Source organism: Apus apus, chromosome Z, assembly GCF_020740795.1.
Source record: "Apus apus isolate bApuApu2 chromosome Z, bApuApu2.pri.cur, whole genome shotgun sequence".
NCBI classification, from domain to species: Eukaryota; Metazoa; Chordata; class Aves; order Apodiformes; family Apodidae; genus Apus; species Apus apus.
In genome coordinates, this window is record NC_067312.1 from 29,168,616 (window position 1) to 29,189,994 (window position 21,379).

The window sequence follows — 21,379 nt, forward strand, 5'->3', positions numbered from 1 at the left end:
TAGAAGACATCAATAAAGAAACGAGAACAATGGAAATTACGCAAGAATACTGTAATTTTCAATTGTACTAATTAATCCTTTTTCTACTGAAGTAATTGGGACCTGTCAGTTTTTTCAGGGACTACAGGCAGGGCAAGCAGGAAGTATAGTTAAATAGGGGGACTAAGGTAATAAAAGAGGTAGCAAGAAATCAAGTGCAAAGTTACTTTCACTCAGAAGAGGTTAGGCTTAAAGAAACTTTCTGTTCTATCCTCTTACAAAAGAAAGCTTTGTATGTAAACAAGGATTGTGTTGTTTGCTGACTACAGGCAGTAATCAAATACAGATTACCTGAAGTAGAACATAAACTGCATACAAATGGAGAAACACACTCTGCATACAATAATAAGCAATTTAGTCAGTGTTACCAATTTTAAGTTAGACTAGCTGTTCAATTCAGAAACTAAGAGACAAAAAATGAAGGCTCACTAAGTGCAAGCTATGTGCTCAAACTGTAGCTATCACAAACATTCACAGACTCCATATCCATGTTAACATATTATGATACATAATGCACTGTATCTTTGGTCAAGTACTTTTAACTGACTTTTAATAAGATTATTAACAAGCACTTTAAAACACTCACAAGAAAAAGAGACAAACTACCATTAATGTGGAACATTTCACTTTGCTGGGCAAAAGAAAAAATACTTTTACTCAGAAAAGCAGAAACATGTAGAGAAATTAAGCTTAGTGAAAATATAAACTCACATTCTCTATCTAACTGTAAACTAGTATGAATATGTACTAATATAATGAATAAGTCAGGAGATCTTGTAAATTTAAGCATAGCACTTACATAAAGTATACTAATACTAGTCTTCGAAATAATGAAACAGTCTATACTATAAGCAATCCTGTGCATTTAATAGCTCTTAGAGACACTCAGAAGCTATGCTGCTGACACCTAAGGTATCATTTATGTTATTGCTAAGACATCATCCATTTTACCCATTATAAGAATATGTTTGCTCTACATTTGCATAGAAGCTGTAAGAATATGTACACTTAAAAAACAGAAAATGGAAACAGATAATGGGTCTGAACTCTTACTTTCCTTAAGTGTAAGCTGTTACATTTGGACTGAATCACTGCATGTAAGAATCAGCAGAATGATTTCACTTCACTTTCTTGATAAAATAATCACAGCTACCAATAAAGTTCAGAATAATAGAGGAAACAAATACTGCCTCCCCTCCTGAAAAAAGTCTGTTATTTAAAGCCAAATTTTACCTGAACATTGGCAAAATCAACACGGTTAAGATCATTGAGCATCTGGTTGATTTGGGAAGTATTCTGAAGTACAGCACGAGCTGCTTGAGCCAGGTGATTAAGAGATGTGTATCTTCGCAGAGTCTGGGCAAAGGCACTTACAGCGGCAACCTAGGAAGAAATTGATTTTTTTAAAAATATCATACATTTTATCTGTAGAATAATACTACAGATCGAGTCTTTACCTTCTTTCTAATATTTTTTATTAGCGAGCCCTCATGTGTGGATTATGTCCATGTAGCAGACCAAATAATGTCTTCCTTAAAATTTTTTGACAAGACTAAGTTACTTCCTCTCCCATTGTTTGAAGCCTGATGCTAAACATGTAATTTAGTATTAAAGTTAAAATGCTACTGCTTTTGGATGCTACTGTCCACTTGGTTTGCCATTGAAATAATAAAACTGTAACAATTTTCTCTACCTTGGTTTGTATCATCCTCTGTGGAATATTGTTCATGGCATTTGAGAGCCAACCTTCAAGGCTTTTTGCAAAATTGCGAATGGCTTGGGTCAAGGCACCTGTGCATGAAAGAATAAAAACAGAATGAAAATAAAGAAATGTACCTGTCTTGAAATGTTTTGCATCCTCAATACTGAAGTACTCAATGTACAGGTCCACTGCCTTTGCTTACTAAAAGGCAAATGCAGTAGAGGTTCAAAATGCCTCATTCAGATACAGACTATACAATACAGATTTTCGTTTTGGTTTTATAAGCAGTTCTGACTTCCTCACCTAACAAGCTTTCAATTACTTTGTGACCAGCAGTATGGTCTTGGGTGCTCCTATAAAAGAACATCAATAATTGAAGTGGTTATTGTGATGGAAATTTCCATCACAAACTTTCAAATTTCCATTCCATCTAAGCACCTCTTTTAAAGAGCAAACTTCTGGAAAAAATTCCTATTATTGGAATACTGTGGTTTCCTTAAATGAGCCCAAAGTAACCTTAAGCCATGTCACGGTGCTCCTTACTACAGTTTTAAAGAACAAAACCCAACATGCAGAGCTTACGGATATCATCAATAAGCAGGTTATAGGAGTTTTTTTTACTTGCAGTAAGTGAGATTGTTCAAATAGCTGTGCAATGTGTGCATTTTTTTGTACTATAGCACCCACAGAACTGCTGAGAGGCTGTCAGAGATTCAGAGAAAAATTGAAGAAGCCCATGCAGTAATCTGCATTACTCAAAATGTAAGTTTTAATTTTTCTAAGGAGGAGGACAGAAAGTATTTCACAAGGAACTGAGTCTGGAGAAAATAAAATCATATCTCTTGAGGAGTAGAAACCTCACCTTCCCATACCTATCTGTCACTTGCTCATTGACATAATAGCATCCACTCAAACAGCTGCAAAAAGAAGGAGATATAAAAGAAAAAAACCACAGGCTTCGAAAGACTAGTAGAGAATTATGTAACTACAAAAGTGACAGGAAAAAACTAGGAAGAGGAAATAACCTTTATTTTCAAGCTGTTTTTAGCTACATGTGAGAAGCCGTCAAAGCAAAGATTGACTGGATTCTGTTCATAAGGCTGAATACTCTGATAGTGTAAGAAATGAATGCTAATAGAACTTGTATTTGAAAAATGCACTTTTACCTCTTGAATTATTGATGATCCCTTATTTAACAAGAAAGTAAATTTACTAAAAGAAAAAATACATTTTTCATCTCTTTCACATGTTTTCACATTTGCAGTGATATGCAGTAGAATCTGTATCAGTAAAGTATATAACTGACTACACATTTTAATGCTTATCTGAACACAGTTTGATCTTGAAAAATATCTGTATTAGCTGAATACTCTACAGCAACAGGATTTCTTTTTCCCTTCCTTGAGGTTTCCACATGATGAACAAGTCTTTTTCTTCAATTCTGTTAATCACCTAGCTCACCTGTGCTGCTTTGCAAAGTATTTATGTGCATTTACTAATTAAGTATGCATTCACTGACATTTTCTTACCTATAGATCTAGAAAATGCAGTGTGAAAGGAGTAATGTAAATATTGTATGAATGACCCGTAAATATTTAAAGAAAATATTACTACTTTTTCACTTCTAATTCACTTATTACACTTTTTCACCAAACTATATATTGTTTGCATCACTGTAAGGCTGATCTCCTTTAAAAATAAACATGGAAAAGCAGCTCAGACCTTAAGAAAGGCTTTTAACTAGGAAGAAAGATGAGTAAATGAAAGGAATTCTAAATTCTGAAATGAAATAGAGTAGATAATCAGGCATCACTATTGCATTGAACATGCATGAGTTTCTAATGAGCTTTGCAGATGTATTAAATACAGAATTTTTCTCATACTGCATTGTTAAGAACACATCTAGCCATTACCAAAACCTCAAGTATCTACAATCCTCAAAGCCTTCTTTTAAGTTCATCTGGATTCCTTCCAAACCCAAGAAAATATTTTCAAACAATCACATGATAAGTATAGTTAAAGAAAAATGCCTGAGTTAGTCAAGTGTTACTAGACACACAATACAGGATTTTGTAATGGCAGTTACCAAGTTTGATTTGGATAATCACCTAAAAAGCTTGAGCTCTCAGCTGAAAATCCCTCTGACATGCAAATCTCATAAAAACAAGGCTTTACAATCTTTTCCGTACTTTAAAGTTTCGTCTTCCTGGAAATGTGTAATACAGTGTGGAAATTTGTTTCGCAGAAATTCTCCATCTATGATAGAAGCTAACCCATGGGAAAGTTTGTTACTTTCCATTCTGTTACTTGTCAAGCTGCAAAAATTAGTCTAAAGCATAATAGCTCTGCTCTATTGCCAAAGACATTAGATAATTATGGTCTTTATTCCTGAGTCAAATGGACAGCATTTAACTTTTCTTAGGAAAAGGAATTTTGCCATTTTATACACAACAATTCTTCATTCTTCTGTGAGCGCTAAACATTTCAGCTGACAATTTAACATAGAGGTTAAAAATAAAACATTTTTCCTTAATGGTAATTTTGTTCTACTCCAGTAGCAAGTATCACACAGCTCAGTAGGAAGACTTTTTTGTAGAAGAGAAACACTGAAAACCTAGATACGAAGAAAGAGAAACCTTAAAAAATCATATGCTTACACCTTTAAGCACTTTACAACTTTATATTTTTTACTATTTTGACCAGCTGCTGTTGGTACGTTTCCATTTATCCAGGAAAAAAAGTCATAAACATGCTTTTGATGAAGCATTTACAGTCCTCTTTTCTCTAAAGAGACCAAACTTTCCTGTAAATGCTGTTTTTCCACAGAAGATGATGAATTTTTCTACTTCTCCCAGCTCCATTATTGTCATAGTCAACCATTAAGCACAATCCCAAACCTTCCTCTTGGTGTCTTGTAACGGCTAGAGATATTTTAATTCAAAAGCAGGAGTTAAAACACTAATATTTAAAATATTAAATTTAAAGTGAAAGGAGAACTTGTATGGACCATCAGTACAGAAAAGCGTAATAGAAAAAGCCATTAAATTAGCTGGTCCTAAAAATAAATTAAAAAAAAAAAAACTTTAGTTGTCTTCCAAAGATGGCTCAGTGGATGGGTTTCTTGAGCAGAAAACCACTAAACTGTTCACCAAGTAGATGCAAAAGTCTCTTGGAATGAATTTCTCCTGGGATCAGATTATGTGCTTGCATCAAGAAGTCTGATAATCATTCCAAAACCAGGAATGTCAAACACAGCAGGTATCAGTTATTCCAGAAACAAAGACATAGCATGACACCTATGCATATTGATATTAAATGATTGTGTCCCATTTTCTTGAAGCCCTGTACTGGCAATGCCCAATGCACCACATGAAACACAGCAAGAAGGCACCACAAGCTAAGGAACTATCAGCTAAAAACTTATTTAAAGACTGCCAGGCTGTTCCGGAGAAGCAAATGAAAAGCGAGGTGAAAAGTGGGCGTGATGAAAAACCGTTTCTGCAACAACTTTTTTTTCAGAAAATAATGTGCTTTTGAAGACAAGAGTTTTAATTTAGCCTATTAAACATTGTAATTAAAATTGTGAGATTTTTAATCATTGCATATTCACTTTACTGTAAAGTTATATCCTACTTCAATTGTCATTAGATAGAAAACCAAAACATTAAATGTAAAACAATGCAAAATAATATATACAGTAATGGTTGTCAATAATTGCGTGTATTTGAGAAAACATTTTTCCTTTATTCTGCTACAAAGATGAAAAGATATGCTGTGGCAATCTCTACCAAGAACTCGCTCTTCACTTTAAAAAAAGGTAAAACTGCATTTGTAAATAGCTGATGTCAGATTTTATACATTTTCAGTTTAAAAAAAAATGTTTAATCATACCAAATTTACTAAAACCTAATTTTATTTCACTGACCATCAAAAAGTCAATAAAATGTTTCTGCAAGGCAGTACCTGCAAATATTCTTATGGAGTATTCATTACTGCTGAAGTGACTAGAGCAGAAGGTGTTCACAGCATGAAAAAATAACCTCGATAGCTGCAAAGCTACTTAAGGCTTGCTAAAAAATACTAATCTAACTTTATAAAGAGACTACTAAATTTTCATAGAAAGGAGATAGTATGTAGGAGTTTGTATGTTTGCCTCAACATGAGGAAAAACTTGTGACAGAGCACTGGAACAGGCTGCCCAGAGAGGTTGTAGAGTCTTCTTCTCTGGAGACATTCAAAACCCATCTGGATGCATTTCTGTGTGATCTGCTCTAGGTGATCCTGCTCTGGCAGGGGGGTTGGACTAGATGATCTCTAGAGGTTCCATTCAACCCCTAACATTCTCTGATTCTATGAGTTACAAAGCTTGTAGTGGGTTGCTAACATGATTATTTATGAGTAGTACAACATAGGGGAGAAAATAAATGCATTCTAAAGGAGTTCAATTTTCTTCATATAACTTCAGTTCCTACCAAAACCAGCTAAACATACACTGCTGAAGCAATGATGGATTCTAGTAAAATTAAATTTGAATGAAAATCTGTACTCTTAACTGACTTTTTAATTCAGGACATATGAAAGAAAGTAGATTGGAATAGTAAACTGGACTAAAAATTTCTGAGTTAATTTTTAATTGCCTTAACAGTCATTAAAATTGATTTCAGCAGCAACTGATAAGAATCAAAAGATAAACTGTTCAAAAATGGAATCACAAAGATCATTTTTTCCCCCATAATAATAAAAGATTAATATGTAATGTTTAAACTAAAAAATACTGAATTTGGTGAAAGGACTGACATTAGTGCCACAGGACTTAGATCTATCAGGTTAGTCTAGAGCCAGAGTAAAAGAAAAACATTTTAATCTGAAAATAGAACACACAGAAGCACCTATGAAATTGTATTTTGAAAACAAGATCATCCAACTGCACTAAAATCCTCATTTACTTTTAAAATACAAAGCATACAGCAATTCTCAGCACAACCTCATACACAATAAAACTAAGGAGAAATAGTTTCCTAACTGATAAACTGATTCCCAAAGCCATCCTATGAAGCACAAGACCACCACCCCCAGACACATGCATACACTGAAATCCTTACAAATTGTTCTGGTGTTCAACTTACTAGGAATAGGTCTAAGGACGTCAGGAATGAGAATCTCCACCAAAGCCTGGTACATCACATGGTCACAGTTACACATCCATTTCAGAATAGATTCATTCTTGCACAGAATAATCAGCTTTGCTTTTGGAAGTCGACTTTCTATTTCACTCAAATTGCTGGTGTGAAAAAATGTGGCAAACTAATAAATGATAATGCATTCAGAGCAGCTAAAATCTTGCAATGAGTGTTAAAATGCATTATTTTATAAAGATGTCACAGATGTCTGAACTACACCAAACAGAAATTCTTCACGTTATGTCACAATGAAGTAAATTTTAAAAATGTCTCCTTAGCTCTGCTGCAGCCCATAAATTATGCAGAGATACAAATGATCATTTTGGCTTAAAAAAACTGGATAGAATATTGGGAAAAGACACCTTTACTGTAGTTGCCTAAGCAAAAGAAAAAGTGTATTACAGTAATTTCAGGACTACACTTTTGTATACAAAACCAAAATACACTCATTCTACACAAAAATGCCAGACAACATAAATTTAATTTGAAAAATTAGCATATGAAAAAAATATTACTCTGCAGGTATAACCAGTAAGGTTTTTTTATCTGTATATTGTATTATAATGAGAAGCAGTAAACAAAGATAAACAGCTGGAGCACCTTGGCTATGGAGACAGGCTGAGAGAATTGGAGTTGTTCAGCATAGAGAAGAGAAGGCTCTGGGGAGACCTTAGAGCACCTTCCAGTACTACTTGAAAGAGCTACAGGAAATCTGGGGAGGAACTTTTTTAAAAAGGGCATGGAGTGATAGGATAAGAAGGAATGGTTTCAAATGGAAAGGTAGGAGGTGTAGATAAGATACCAGGAAGAAATTATGTCCTGTGAGGGTGGTGAGACATTAGCCTGGGTTGCCCAGGGAAGCTGGCTCATACTTGGAAGCGTTCAAGGCCAGGTTGGATGGGGCTTTGAGCAACCTAGTCTAGTGGAAGATGTTCCTGCCCACGGCAGGAGGGGAGTGGAACTAGGTGATCTTTAAGGTCCCTTCCAACCCAAACATTCTGTGATTCTGTGAAACACTTACTGACCTTGGTTCAGTAATTGTAGTGCCATCAGGTGGAGCAGAGGGAGAATAGCGCCAGAAAGTTTGCCACAATTTTTCTATCAGGCTAAATTGAAGATTCACAACCACATCCAGTATTGCCTGAGAAAATACAACACAAGTACAGATTGTCTTCCACCCAGCTTCCCCCCACTCCCAACTCCAAGTAGACTAAAGATTTTTTCCTTCATCATTTAGCGGAGCAAAGGCAAACTACATTTCTCAAGTTACAAATAATGTCTGGTTTAATACCTTTGATGCTCATTAATTAACCAGCATTATAAACTGGTGTGCATGGACACCCTAGTGAGGCCAAATGCACATGCATAGAAGCCTCCAGAAATAAGCAGGGCCTGTGTAAATGTATCAGAGGAATTCACCCAAAGAAAAGGAAACATGCTATGTTATTAATTTTGGCATTTCAGTGTAAGTTTGAAAGCACCTTAAAAAAGAACTTAAAAGACAAATTGCACAATATCAAGTTTGGCTTAAACCTCTTAATGTTTCTTTAAAATGAGACAAAAGTTACTGCTTTTAATGTAAGAAAATTTTTAAAAAATATATAAAAAAATTACATGTCCTATTGACTAAACCAAAAATTTGCATGTACAATCTGAAGTCTATTTTCTCTAACATTCTGAAAACATACACAGAACTACATCTGATTCTCAGCATCTGTTATACATAACTTTTTTGGTCTGTAAAGGGGACCCTCCAGAAAATCCTTTTTACTAATGTAAATTAAATAAGCAAAATATCCTGGGGGAAAGTCACATGCCACTAACATGGCTGCAATATATTTGGCATTACTGTCTTGTACTGACATTCAATGAAAGTAATGAATTTAAAAAATAAATTGTTTATAGGAAATACCTCACAGTGCTCTCGATAGAGACTCTGCAGTGATTTTATGTCCTCAAAGGTGGTACCGTCTGGTAGAGAAGATATTTCAACTTCTCCAAACTCTGGAAGTACTCGAGATGCATCTGTTTCCATGACAACATCATGAAAGAAGGGTATAAAGGACAGTGCCAGTTACAGTATGAATGAGAAAAAAATAAAGGGTTATGAAAAGAACTAAATTCCAAAATGTCATAATGTTTAAAGAGAAAAGTCTTTCATACCTGTTCTATGTTAAAATAGTAAACAAGTTCAGCCAGCATTTTTTAATCAGAAAGAAATATAAAATTATCCTTTGACATTAAAAAGACATCATGTACATTTTAGACCTATGCAGAAAAGCTAACACAAACATTCAGAATATTAGAGAATGAAGGAAAATACCTACATCACTCTACGAAAGATTAATCCTTGAATAGTTTATTACTTGTTCAACTGAAAAATTTCTATGTAGCCAGTTATGATGGGATTTAGGAGACCCAATATACATTTTTATTTGAAATTTACTAGAGTTTCAAGTAGATACAATGTTTGCTTTTACTATTTGTCATAAATGTTTCCAAGAGACAAGCTGATAAAGAGAAAAATGCTGGGCTGAAAGGTATCTGGCAAGGAAGATTCAAAACATTTCCATGCTAGCCTTATATTCCAAATTATTTAATTCAGAGAGAAATTACAGCAAAGAATTTGGTGCTGGAAAATCCCAAACAAACGTACACCTTCTGCAGGGTCTTTCTACATAAACAAATTACTAAATTAACATTTGTTTCCATTATACAGAATACATGCTTATCTGGATAAACAGAATCCCCACCCTGGACATACTTAAACATTAACTTTGGTGTTCTAGTTAAAAGTATTTGGCTCTTTCAACTTAAAACACTATCACACACTTTCAAAATAGCCCAATGGATTACTAGACTTACATTGCAGGAATTTCAATATGCACGTCTAATACAACTTCGCATAGCAACTGCATAGTGATTTATACAATATTAAATAGATCACAAAAATACAGAATTTGCATATTTTTTCCTTTTATACTTACATGATCTATAGTAGGTAAATACTACTTAGAACTCACAATACGTGATTACAGAACACATAATTTAAGTGTTTTTTTTTTCTATTGTGGATAAAAATTTTAAAGAAGGCATGGTAACTAAGAAGCAATTACTGTAGTTGTATGACTTGACATTCGCAGTGAAAATTAAGTTAATCACACTTTTTATACCGCAGTACAAAATCTGCTTTCATACCTAAAAACTGTTGATGATGTTGACTTTGGGCAATTACAGTTTGTTCAACAGATGTGCCTGTCTGTTGACCACTTCCTGTGAAGCCATCCCCAACTCCATCCACTTTCTGCATAGGCTTATACCTGCAAAAATATCAAGTACGTCGTTATCATTTTTGTTAATTTCTTCATAAATAAGACCATACAATCTATGTTTGCTCTGATTTCTGCATCTGTGTAAACAGAATTTACACACTTTATTTTTATTTTGTAAATAACAGAAGACATAATTACTAAGGGAAGCTCTAGCATTAACAATTTATTACAGAATTCATAAAGGTGATATTGCAGCACTACTACCAATTTTTTGTGAAATCTAGATGAGGAAGAGCATACCACAAGACCAGACAATTTACACCAAAAGGAATAAAATCTTTCTCTTTCCAATTAACTTAACTTCCCAACAATTATGTAATTAAAAAATAATGTTTCATTACCTTAAGAAAAAAAAATACTGCTCTCTGAGGATAGTGAAAGACTCTTCAAATCCAACAAAATTCTCTCATAAGCACAGAAGGCCTGAGAATGCTACTTGGAAACCTAAATGCTGCACTAAGCAACTCTCAGAATCTTTTCTAAAGGACAAAAATCATAATACTACAAATGGGGATGCTGGTTTGGATGGTCAAGTGTTGTCTTGACAATCAGTGTGACAGGATATGCCTGTCACTTGCAGTACAACTGAGAATTTATTCTGTCCCAGGTCTTAATGGTAACACTGTGGACATTTTGTGCTATTGAAAAAGAATTGTAGCCACTGGAAAAGAAAAGAAGAGAAACGCCAAAGCTAAATACAGTCTATTTTAACAATCACTAAAATGAGAGTTGTTGTTCAGACTGCAAAACGCCATGGCAACTTCTGAAATGTGACAAGAAATTCCAATCTTGATGCATTACTTTGAGAAGCAGTTTAATCAGTTGGGAACACTGCGTTTCCAGTAAACATGAACAAGCAGTGTCTCACGTAATTACTGAGCTTTTAATTTAAAAGGGAGTTCCCATGAAAAACAACTGTTCAATATTCTGGGCATTCCTGTCATGAATCTAAATACACAATAAGAAATGACACAGAGAAAGCATACTTTCAATAGAAAGAATTCTATCCCAGTTAACAAATATTTTAATAACTTCAGGAAATTCAGTGCTTGGGAAAAAAGCATATACCTATCCCATCTCTAGGGTATTTATATCAAGGTTCATTTTCAGTAATTGTCCAATGTAAAATCCTATTAGTGAAGCTCTAATCAACTCTAATACAAAGAACAAAATTTCATCTCTGGTATCACGGTAGCACTGAACTCCTCCAAATCAGCTTGTTATTACTTGATAAATCTACCTGAAGTCCAGGCAGTTAATCAGGGAAGAATTATTTACTTCTCCCTCATTATAATTTGTCCTGGTTTGAGCCAGAATCAAGGCATTTTTCTTTTTACTGATTTTTTCTTTTTCTTCAGTGAACTCTCTTTTAAGGAGCACGCTTGCTGAAACTTGCTGAGAGACCAGGGACACTTTGCTCTGCTGCTTCGGACATTAAAGGAGCCGAAGAGTCATACCTACATCCCTCCTGTAGGGAGAAACAGACTAGACAGATGGCAAAATTCACCAAACAAGTGATTCCATCCCATATATACATCCTTCTCAGTATAAATTCAGGGATCACAGAAGTCAAACGCCTTTTTCTCCCTTCTCTTCCATCCATGGCCAGGGAGGACTCCATCTATCCATCTCCCTTGATCCCTAGGCCTGTGAATTCCTGACCCTCCTATCTCTACCCTCAGCTCCTGTCTGCTCTGCTGCTATCTCTGGAGGTGACTTGGGACTTGGGACTCTCTGCAACTCAGTAGAGTGCCCTGGGAGATGCTGGCATTATTTTATTGACACTTCAGCTCCTGAAATAGGATTCCAAATGTTTAGAATACATACAAATATGGGGTGTATTAGAAAGGGTGTGGTTAGTAGGTCAAGGGAGGTTCTCCTCCCCCTCTATTCTGCCTTGGTGAGGCCACATCTGGAATATTGTGTCCAGTTCTGGGCCCCTCAGTTTCAGAAGGACAGGGAACTGCTTGAAACAGTCCAGCGCAAAGCCACGAAGACGATGAAGGGAGTGGAACATCTCCCTTATGAGGAAAGGCTGAGGGAGCTGGGTCTCTTTAGTTTGGAGAAGAGAAGACTGAGGAGTGACCTCGTCAATGTTTACAAATATATTAAGGGCGAGTGTCAGGAGGACAGAGCCAGGCTTTTTACAGCGATGTCCAGTGAAAGGACAAGGGGCAGTGGGTGCAAACTGGAGCATAGGAGGTTCCACATAAACATCAGAAAAAACTTCTTTACTGTGAGAGTGACAGAGCACTGGAACAGGCTGCCCAGAGAGGTTGTGGAGTCTCCTTTGCTGGAGACATTCAAAACCCACCTGGACATGTTCCTGTGTGATGTGATGATCTTTCAAGGTCCCTTCCAACCCCAAAGATTCTGTGATTCTGTGAATAAAACTCCTCTAAGAGTTTTTCAGTTATAAAAAAGCAACTTTTAATTAAAGCATAAAAGCCAACCTAATCTTTTGGTGCGAGGATTATGCACATACTTAACACACTGTTTTTTATAAAATATGCTGGGCAAAAAGGTATAATCATTGTGTGTAAGAACTGAAAGAGATATTTGAAATTAACTTGGAAAGCTTGAGGTTTACTTTTGGAAATAGAATTTAAAACATATACTGTTATGAATGCACTAAGAAAAGACAAACTTACCTGTATCAATTTCCCTAGATTAAGCCATAAAGATAATTCATGTTCTGAGCCACAAGCTTCTACTCGTGAAGAGCTAAATAAAAACAGGCTAAAAATGGAACTTGCCTTTACCAACGGTATTTTTTATATATTTGCCTTAAATGGCCTAACAACAGATACTTATGGGAAAGAGGTTTCATAGTAAGATTGTACCTTAAAGTGGCAAGTGTTTAGCACCAGAGTTAAAACTTTGCATATAGTAAAAGACATATGGCGTAATACTTCCTTTGGATATTACTTCATTTTTTCGTAACAATCTTCGTCTGATTTCTCTCCACTGTTTTTGGCTCAGAACATAACAATTTAAATATCCTGTTTCCTTCTAGAAGCAGAATGACAGAGGTAAGCCAGGGCTTCCGTTGCATGTCTGAGCCATGCAACAGTCCAGCTGAAAGGCAGTGTGTCAGCTAGTATCTTCCAGTCAAGACTAGTTGTTAACTGTACATTTCTTCAGTTTAAAGGTGCTTTAAGTCTCTTGACATGTGGCGGTTGTTGCCAAAACATTGCCTCAGCTGGAAGATAGGACTGCTAGCATCTGTGATCTGTATTTTCACTGTTTTTCCTTCTTACTGAAACAAAAAAACTATCATAACCAAGACTTAGCAACTAACAGCATTACATTCCATCTGAAATTTATGTCTGAGAAATCTCAAACTCCTGAGTTCAAACTCAGAATCCTGAATATGAACATAAAAGAGCACTTCAGGACATTCCAGTTACACAAACAGAAAAAATGCATGACCCTCAAGAAAAGGAATGAAGAAAAATTATCTGTACCATACATTCAGTCCACACTTTTTGCCAAACAGAACTAGACATGTTTATCCAATCAGATGTGTCTGACAGAAGTGGCAGAATTGAGGTAATTACACAGAAAAAGAATACTGACTGCAACTTACCACTGATTTAGAGGACAAAAAGAACATTAGAAATATTAACAAAGCTGGAAAAAAGCCTTGTTACCCTTATCATGCAAATTATAATATTCAGTTTTTTAGCTCTCTCTTAATAAATCCTTTTAGAATTCTCCAATACACTAGGATAACTATGACAAAAATACAAACCTACATACATGTATCTAACATTGAAATTAGATACTAAGCAGGTTCTGGCAATGTGGAAGAAATTTTACGTCAAAAATACAAGTTCACTTTTTAAGTTGTGCACTGCAAGTTTTATGTCAAGCAGTTTTTATATTTAGCATTTTTTTTCCTTCAAAAACCCTAGCTCCTTTGGATTCCAAAACACAGCCATATCTCAGTTTCCATTAGTATCAATCAAGCAAAATACAGAGACATTTTTATTTCAAGCATGTGTAATTATCCTTGACATTTTATAAGCAAAGGCTACTGTAAAATTAAAAACTAAGGCTAAAAAAGAGAGAAGAATGGACCAAAAGCTCATGATTGTTGCATGCCAGAGTGGCTGTAATGAAGTAAACAGGTTAGATTGTGCAGTAATATATTTGTAAAGGATTCTTCTAAAATTACTTGCAATCAGTGCATTCCAATGAGACAAAAATGTTCTGGAATCATCACACTTGACTTTAAAAATCCCGATTTCTATTAGAATTTTTTTTAGTTTTCTGGTTTAGATAATTATGAATAAATAAGTTAAAGTAATAGTGGTTTATTAGTTTCCATTTTTCAATCAAAATATCCTAATTTTTATAGCATAGATATCTTAATTCTGAAAATTCATATATCCTATTCAGTATTGCTCACATGCTTGACAGTATGCAGAGCAGAGACAATACAAATTTTTCACAGTGCAACTGTCAAATTCTGGCTAGCTCCTTGGTCTCTGCTTTCTATTTATTTGGCATGCTGGGATTTTGGAAAGACAGAAAATGTTTCACTGAGATCTATGCACCCTGAAATACAGGATGAAAAAAGTTCCTCAGAACTACACTGTATGAACAGTGCACCTGTAGGACTATGTGAACAACGCTTCTATTTCTAGGGTACCCAACTGGACACTGCAAGATTCCAAGAGTGTAAAGAGATCAGATTGTCTTTTGTCTTAAAAGACAAGAAGGTAAAAAATGAAAGTTCCTGAGCAAAGAGATAAATCTTTATCTAGGAAGGTATCTTGAAATAGCTGCTGTCAAAGGATTTAATAACAAAGGCATTGTTATTATTAAGATATATAATACCATGCTGGTCATTCATGCTGTCAGTTTTGCAGAGAGCTGATACAGGCTTCCACTTCTCTCCTGCTCTCCTCTACCTTATTTCTATCCTCAACTGAAGATAATGCATAACAAACTTTTCTACTACAGGACAGTATTTTTCATATAACACCTACCTATTCAGCATTATTATCCAGTGCCCTGTAGTTCCCATCTTTCATCAATACCTTCACAGATTTGCACAAAAGAGCTTAAGATTGGCATGAATGGAATATGAATGGGAGCATGCTTGAGCATTGCTGTGTGGGCATGTGCAAAACAGGGGTTAAAGGAAAGCTATGTGCTAACTGCTAAACAACTTCATGTGTGATTTCATACACATGGTGGTGTAACAAAATATTAACGCAAATAATAAAGAAAAATAGTATCCACACATAGGACTTATATAATGAAAGTTCAAAATCACTTTGTCATCATGAACCAAGAATAAGATGAGATACCACAATGCTTAGATAACTGGCATAATTTCTCCAGAAACAACATAACAGAAAATATTCTAGTTAGACCCTTGTGGCATGTCTTGGTGCATACATGTGATTTTGAGCGTGAGTGAATGAAATCTGTAAGTGTATGAGCTTGAGTGGGTAAAATAAGGTTGCTTAGAGATTTTGTAAATATTTATCACACTTTCTTAACCATAATAGGTCTAAAGATGTCTTGCTTGATATGCTGCTGTTCTACCAATGATTTTCACTAAATGGCATATCTTAGATATTTCACTCTAGGGCAGTACAGGAGGCTAGTGACATGAGTAAAATAAAAATTAATTCTAAAGAAATGTACTGATTGTGATTTTTCCCTGTACTTTTCTGTTCACTATAGTTTTCCTTATGCATCTTCACACATTCTTTCATAGCGCTTTGTGGTTTGCTTTCAATTACTTCTGAGCTTTCACAGGATCCGTAGGAACAACAGACACTGAGGGAAAATACTTAAATCAACTTACAGGCAAACCATTATGGTCACATTCATTCTTCACAGGGAAAGGAGATAAACACCAAACGTAACTTAACCATAAGCTCTCTTATAAGCAGTTTATATGTAAATTAATATAGTAATGTAAACAAACAGCAACATTTGAAATACAAGCTCTTACTGCTTTTCTTCAGCTTGTGGGATAAGAACTCAAGATACTTAAGAAGCATCTGTTTATATCATATCTTACTTTATTGGTGTTACTTTTTGCAAACTTAAGACAATTTCTAGGTATAAGAGCTTTCATGTTGACTGATATCTAACTTCAGTGTTATTTTCCACAGCAAGGAAGGTGAACAGAAGTCACATTAGAATTTCAACTTTTCAATGTAAGGAAATGTAAGGCTATATGAACTAGAAATATTAATAACTACTGATGCTCATTTCACACTTTACCTCTGTTTCTGCTGCATGGGCTGCTGTCTCATAGCCATATATTGCATGTCCTCTTGTAAGCGATTAAGAGGAGAGTCTGGCTTGACACGAATCCCATAGTAATGGTATTTGGAGTTTCCCCTTTATGAAAGAACAAAAATTAAAAGAACAGTAACACTAGCTTTATGCACCTGCATTACAATTACTTTACAATTTTCATTGACTGGAAAAATAATACCTACAAATTGAGCTGAACTCTCCTTTCATTACTTGCTTTACATGGGTGTCATTTTACCACCTTTGGGAACTTAATTCACTCTCTTAAATAAGAATTATCCAGCATTATAATTTGTAATCCACTTGAGCAAGAAACATAAAATTCAAATAAATATAACTTATCTAGTTATGAAGAAACACAATTCTTAGTGATTTCCAAACAGCAAGTTACATTTTATTTGTACGAATAGAAATCTGCAGTGTATTTATTAAAATGGAAACACATAACAGTCAAAACCAGGATAAGTAAAAGTATAGTAACATCTGGAAGAGTATAAAACTGTTTAAGAGACAGAACTGACAGAAACCCACTGTAATATTTAGATACAGATTTTATTTAACTTTGACTAGCAGACAAGTTTCTTACTCATAATTTTTACTTGTATTTTCTAATATAGTTCAGGATTTCATTAACACAAACCTAGTTCCAAGTCTTCTGGTCCGTAATCCCATAAAGATTGACCGTATGAGTTTTCCAAAGGAGGCAGCATTGACTGGATCCAGTTTGTGTTCCTGACAATGTCGTAAGTAATGGTTGTAAAGGGTGCTTCTTGGAAGGCTCACTCCTTCTGCAGTTTCATAGTTGTCTAAAAGCCATTGAAGCTGTATCACATACAAAACAGAAAAAAATCCCATATTATTACTTTATTAAAAATATATTAGTCATACATCATTAACTTATGACAGTTTTGAAACTGCTCTTCAGGTATACTAAACAATTAATTCCTTCTTCAGAGATTCTTTAAATGGTAGCTATTCCATAGTGCTTTAAGATCTTCAGAATTACCAGGAAATAGCAGAACTCATTGCACTTGTGACCTCAGATAAGCGTCCACTTCTTACAATACTTTTCATTCAGTACCACACACCAACACTTGATAAAGGTATCTATGTTTTGGAGACAAACTGTTAATATTGCAAAGAAATAATAATGAATGTAATTCAAATAAATTACAGAAAACAAATTCCTTGGACTAACAATCACTAGTTAATTAAATGGTAAACCTGGAATATTATACTGCTTTTCTTTGCCTGATGTTTAACTGAATAGGATATTTCTTACTCTCAGATACATAAAAGAAAAAAGCTATGGCATATAAGTAAAAAAGAGATTCTTGGAAAAATACTCTTTTTGTGTAATTGTGGTATGTAATTTTAGATACATGGAAGAAAGGACTTTTTATATAACATCATTTGACTCTATAAGTAGCTCATAATCAGGAAACACATCAACCTGTCACCAATATACAAAAAAGTAAAAATGACAATTTAATACGTCTAGATTTAACATAATAGGAGAATGACAAAATAGATTAAAAATACTATAGGTTCAGGATGCATTTAAATTCCACTGGGTTTTCTTTTTAATATGATAATATTTTCCTTATTTTTCCCCAGTACTTGGTTTCAAGTTTCCTGTAATTTTCCTTTAGATATAACTTGAATTATTCATAATTTTAATTTTTTATTTGAATTAGATTTCTCCGTTTTCCTAACTATTTATACCAAAATAGTACAGTGTGAATATTCAAGCTTTCTAGGATCAGAGATCTTACCAAAACTCTGCATTTAATTTGACTGTCCAGTAAAAATGCGAACTGAGGATGTTGTGTCTTTCTTGTGGTTTTAACCCAGCAGGCTGCTAAATACCACGCAGCCGCTCAGTTAAGTCTCCCCTGCCTCCCTGCGGAGTGGGGAAGAGAACTGGAAAGGTGAAGGTAAAGAGACTTGTGGATTGAGGTATGAACAATTTAATAACTGAAATAAAATAAAAACAAACAAATGAACAAACAAAAATAGAACATACAAACGAGTGATGCATAGTGCTACTGCTCACCACCTGCTGACCAATGCCCAACCCATCCCTGGACAGTGATCCCAGAGGACAGAAATCCAGAAGAGAGAAAAAGCTTCCTGGCCAAAGCTCAGCTATATACTGAGCACAATGCTGCATGATATGCAACAACTCATTGGGCAGTTTGGGCCTGTTGCTCTGGCTATGCCCCCTCCCAGCTTCTTACACACCTGCACACTAGCAAAGCCCTGGGCATCTGAGCAGCAACTAAAAACATCAGTGTATCATCCACACTCTCCTTGTACTGAATCCCACGCTAATTTCAAACCACTGCACTCTCCTAGCTACTACAAAGAAAATTAGCTCTGTCCTGGACTAAACTAGGCCAGTCTTCAAGACTTACTACAACCTTAATGTCATGAGCTAGATTCACTCAAATGTGTAATAATTTTCAACTAGTGACAGCAAAGCAGTAACTAGTATAACCAAAACACAAACTATTAAGCAACAATAAAAGATACACATGGTCTACATGCTATTTATTCCTTTGCAGCATTATTTTCTGTTAGAGAAGTGTTGTAGTGTGCAATAGCCATGATATGTTTCAGTCTTCACCATATATTTAACACAAAACTGTTCTGTACAGATGATAACAAACATATTGTTTATAGCTATGTTTTAATCACACCAAGAAATTCAGCATTACTACAAAATTTACTCTAGACCATTAAAATACCATTTTCATATCTGCTTTTTATTGAAAACATGCCCATAACTTTCCCATGTTTTTTAAACATAAGCTCTAGAAACATATACAGAAGAGAGATGCAAATGCTTCCAAGACATAACATTCTTAGCTCAGTGTGAAGGGGATTCTGTCTTTCAGACAAAATGAAAAACGTATAGTTATTTTCTTTGTATCAGTTACCATATCATTATTTTAAATATCTTAACATTCACAAGTGCTTCCAAAATGACAATCTGTCATTTTGTAATAAAGCTGAAGAAAAAGTGTAATTGCAAACATTAACTTTTATCTGAATGTTCTAAATGTATTTCATTAATGATCTGATACAAGCCTGTCTGGGCTTAGAGACAACCGTAATTATATCTTTCAAATGCTGCATTTTGTCTGTATTTTAAATCTATTACTACTGCTATATTTATAATATGCGTTTATATAACATTTGTCATATATTAATAAACCTATAATCTAATCCGAAAATATATGGAATGTGAAGTATTTCTGTTTTGCCCAAAGGGAAAAAACTTTTGTCAACCCCAAGACTGACAAACAAAACCCAATTACTTTCCAATTAAGTTCTGTATGTAGCCTTAAATATATTTTCCTCCAGATGGCTTCTAACCTATTATGAATCACTTTACGTGCACTTCATTAATAATATGAATTTCAAAGAGATGATATTTCAACCATAACTTGTATTATTCAAAACACACACACACAAAATAAACACAAAAGATAAGTGCAATATAATAACTTTTGCTCCTGAATGGAGTTATATAGTAGCAAAACCTCAAAGTAATTTATTGCTAGATTATAGCCTGGAAACAAAATTGGAGTTAATACGTGATTTTAAAAGGAAAATTATCTGCAAACATTATAAAAGTATTGTAAAACACTTTAAAAACCTCATTTTCTACTAAGATGAAATATATTTCTAAAAATGAGCAGTCCCAGTTCAAACTCTATTTTTCTAAATTTCTAATACAGACCATTCAGTATGGATAAGATGGGTAAAGTTATCAAATATTTGCAGAGTCAGACCTGTTACATTGACTATGATTTCAGTTAAGTTGCTATGTTTATAAAACATTAAACTATCAATTAACTAAAGAAGTCAATGTCATGCAGAAATAAATCAGTAAATGCAAGAAAATGGGGGAGAATTACAAACTCGATAAAATGAGCACACGTAAAATTAGGGAAAAAAATAATTAAATTTAAAAAAATCTTGGAAAATCTCATAGAGAAATTGTAGGGTAAAAATTTCCAATCCCAAAACTAGTACTTTCCCACAAATTAATGTATCACCTGCAAAGCAAAAGTTAATTAAACACACATTTTAGAATTCTATTTTAAAACTTATTAAACGCGATTATTTTAATAAATGCCAAACCAAAGAGTCAGAAGTCAAAATTAAGAAGTTTAAAGAGACAAAGGCTAAACCTGTACTTAAAAGTTCCTCCATGCTATCCTTACTTGAGTTTAAAGACAATAAGTATTGCTTTAAAATAGGCAAGACATCCAGTAAGTCTGATCTAGATTTTCAACTTCTTCCAAACTTACTAAGGCTAGGAAAGACTGACTGCTACAAAAAATATGCACAGGAATATATTTTTTTCCTTTTCTTTTTACCCCAGAGTCAAAGACATACATCTATCAGACTAACCTGTAAAAACCCTTCAGAGTCAAGAAAGAAATATTAAGGTAAGACTTAACAGCTGGATGTGAATTTCATTATTAGGAAGATATTGTGAACAGCGCATAGCAGCAGGAATGAGAGGAACATAGTTTACTGGGGCACAGCAGCTTATATTTTAATTCTTCTTGGTTTTATATCAAGATTCTGGACTTCACAATAGGATTAAACACAAACTTGTCAATAGTTCAAGTGTTCCAAGTCTTAATACACATTTCTGACACTCTGCAAACCCTTATGGTCCTATGGTCTCTTTAAAAATTACATTTAAATAATAATTATGATATTATCTGTCTAATACTATCTATTAATATTTAAATAATAATTTTGATAACGTCTGATCTTCAAAACAATTATTTTGTGAAGTTCTAAAAGTCTTCTGT

At 34.4% G+C, this 21,379-nt stretch overlaps 1 protein-coding gene across 2 annotated transcripts in view; it reads right to left on the reverse strand.

Moving 5' to 3' along the window:
* Positions 1-21,379, reverse strand: part of RFX3 (regulatory factor X3) — a 122,559-nt gene that overhangs the window by 11,283 nt on the left and 89,897 nt on the right. For both annotated transcript variants that reach the window (XM_051642356.1, XM_051642355.1), the window contains exons 6-13: positions 17,182-17,363; positions 16,506-16,625; positions 10,120-10,241; positions 8,834-8,946; positions 7,947-8,062; positions 6,868-7,022; positions 1,733-1,830; positions 1,273-1,422 (exon numbers count right to left, since the gene is read on the reverse strand). In XM_051642356.1, coding sequence (XP_051498316.1) covers positions 1,273-1,422; positions 1,733-1,830; positions 6,868-7,022; positions 7,947-8,062; positions 8,834-8,946; positions 10,120-10,241; positions 16,506-16,625; positions 17,182-17,363 — 1,056 coding nt within the window. The remainder of the gene's footprint in view (positions 1-1,272; positions 1,423-1,732; positions 1,831-6,867; positions 7,023-7,946; positions 8,063-8,833; positions 8,947-10,119; positions 10,242-16,505; positions 16,626-17,181; positions 17,364-21,379) is intronic.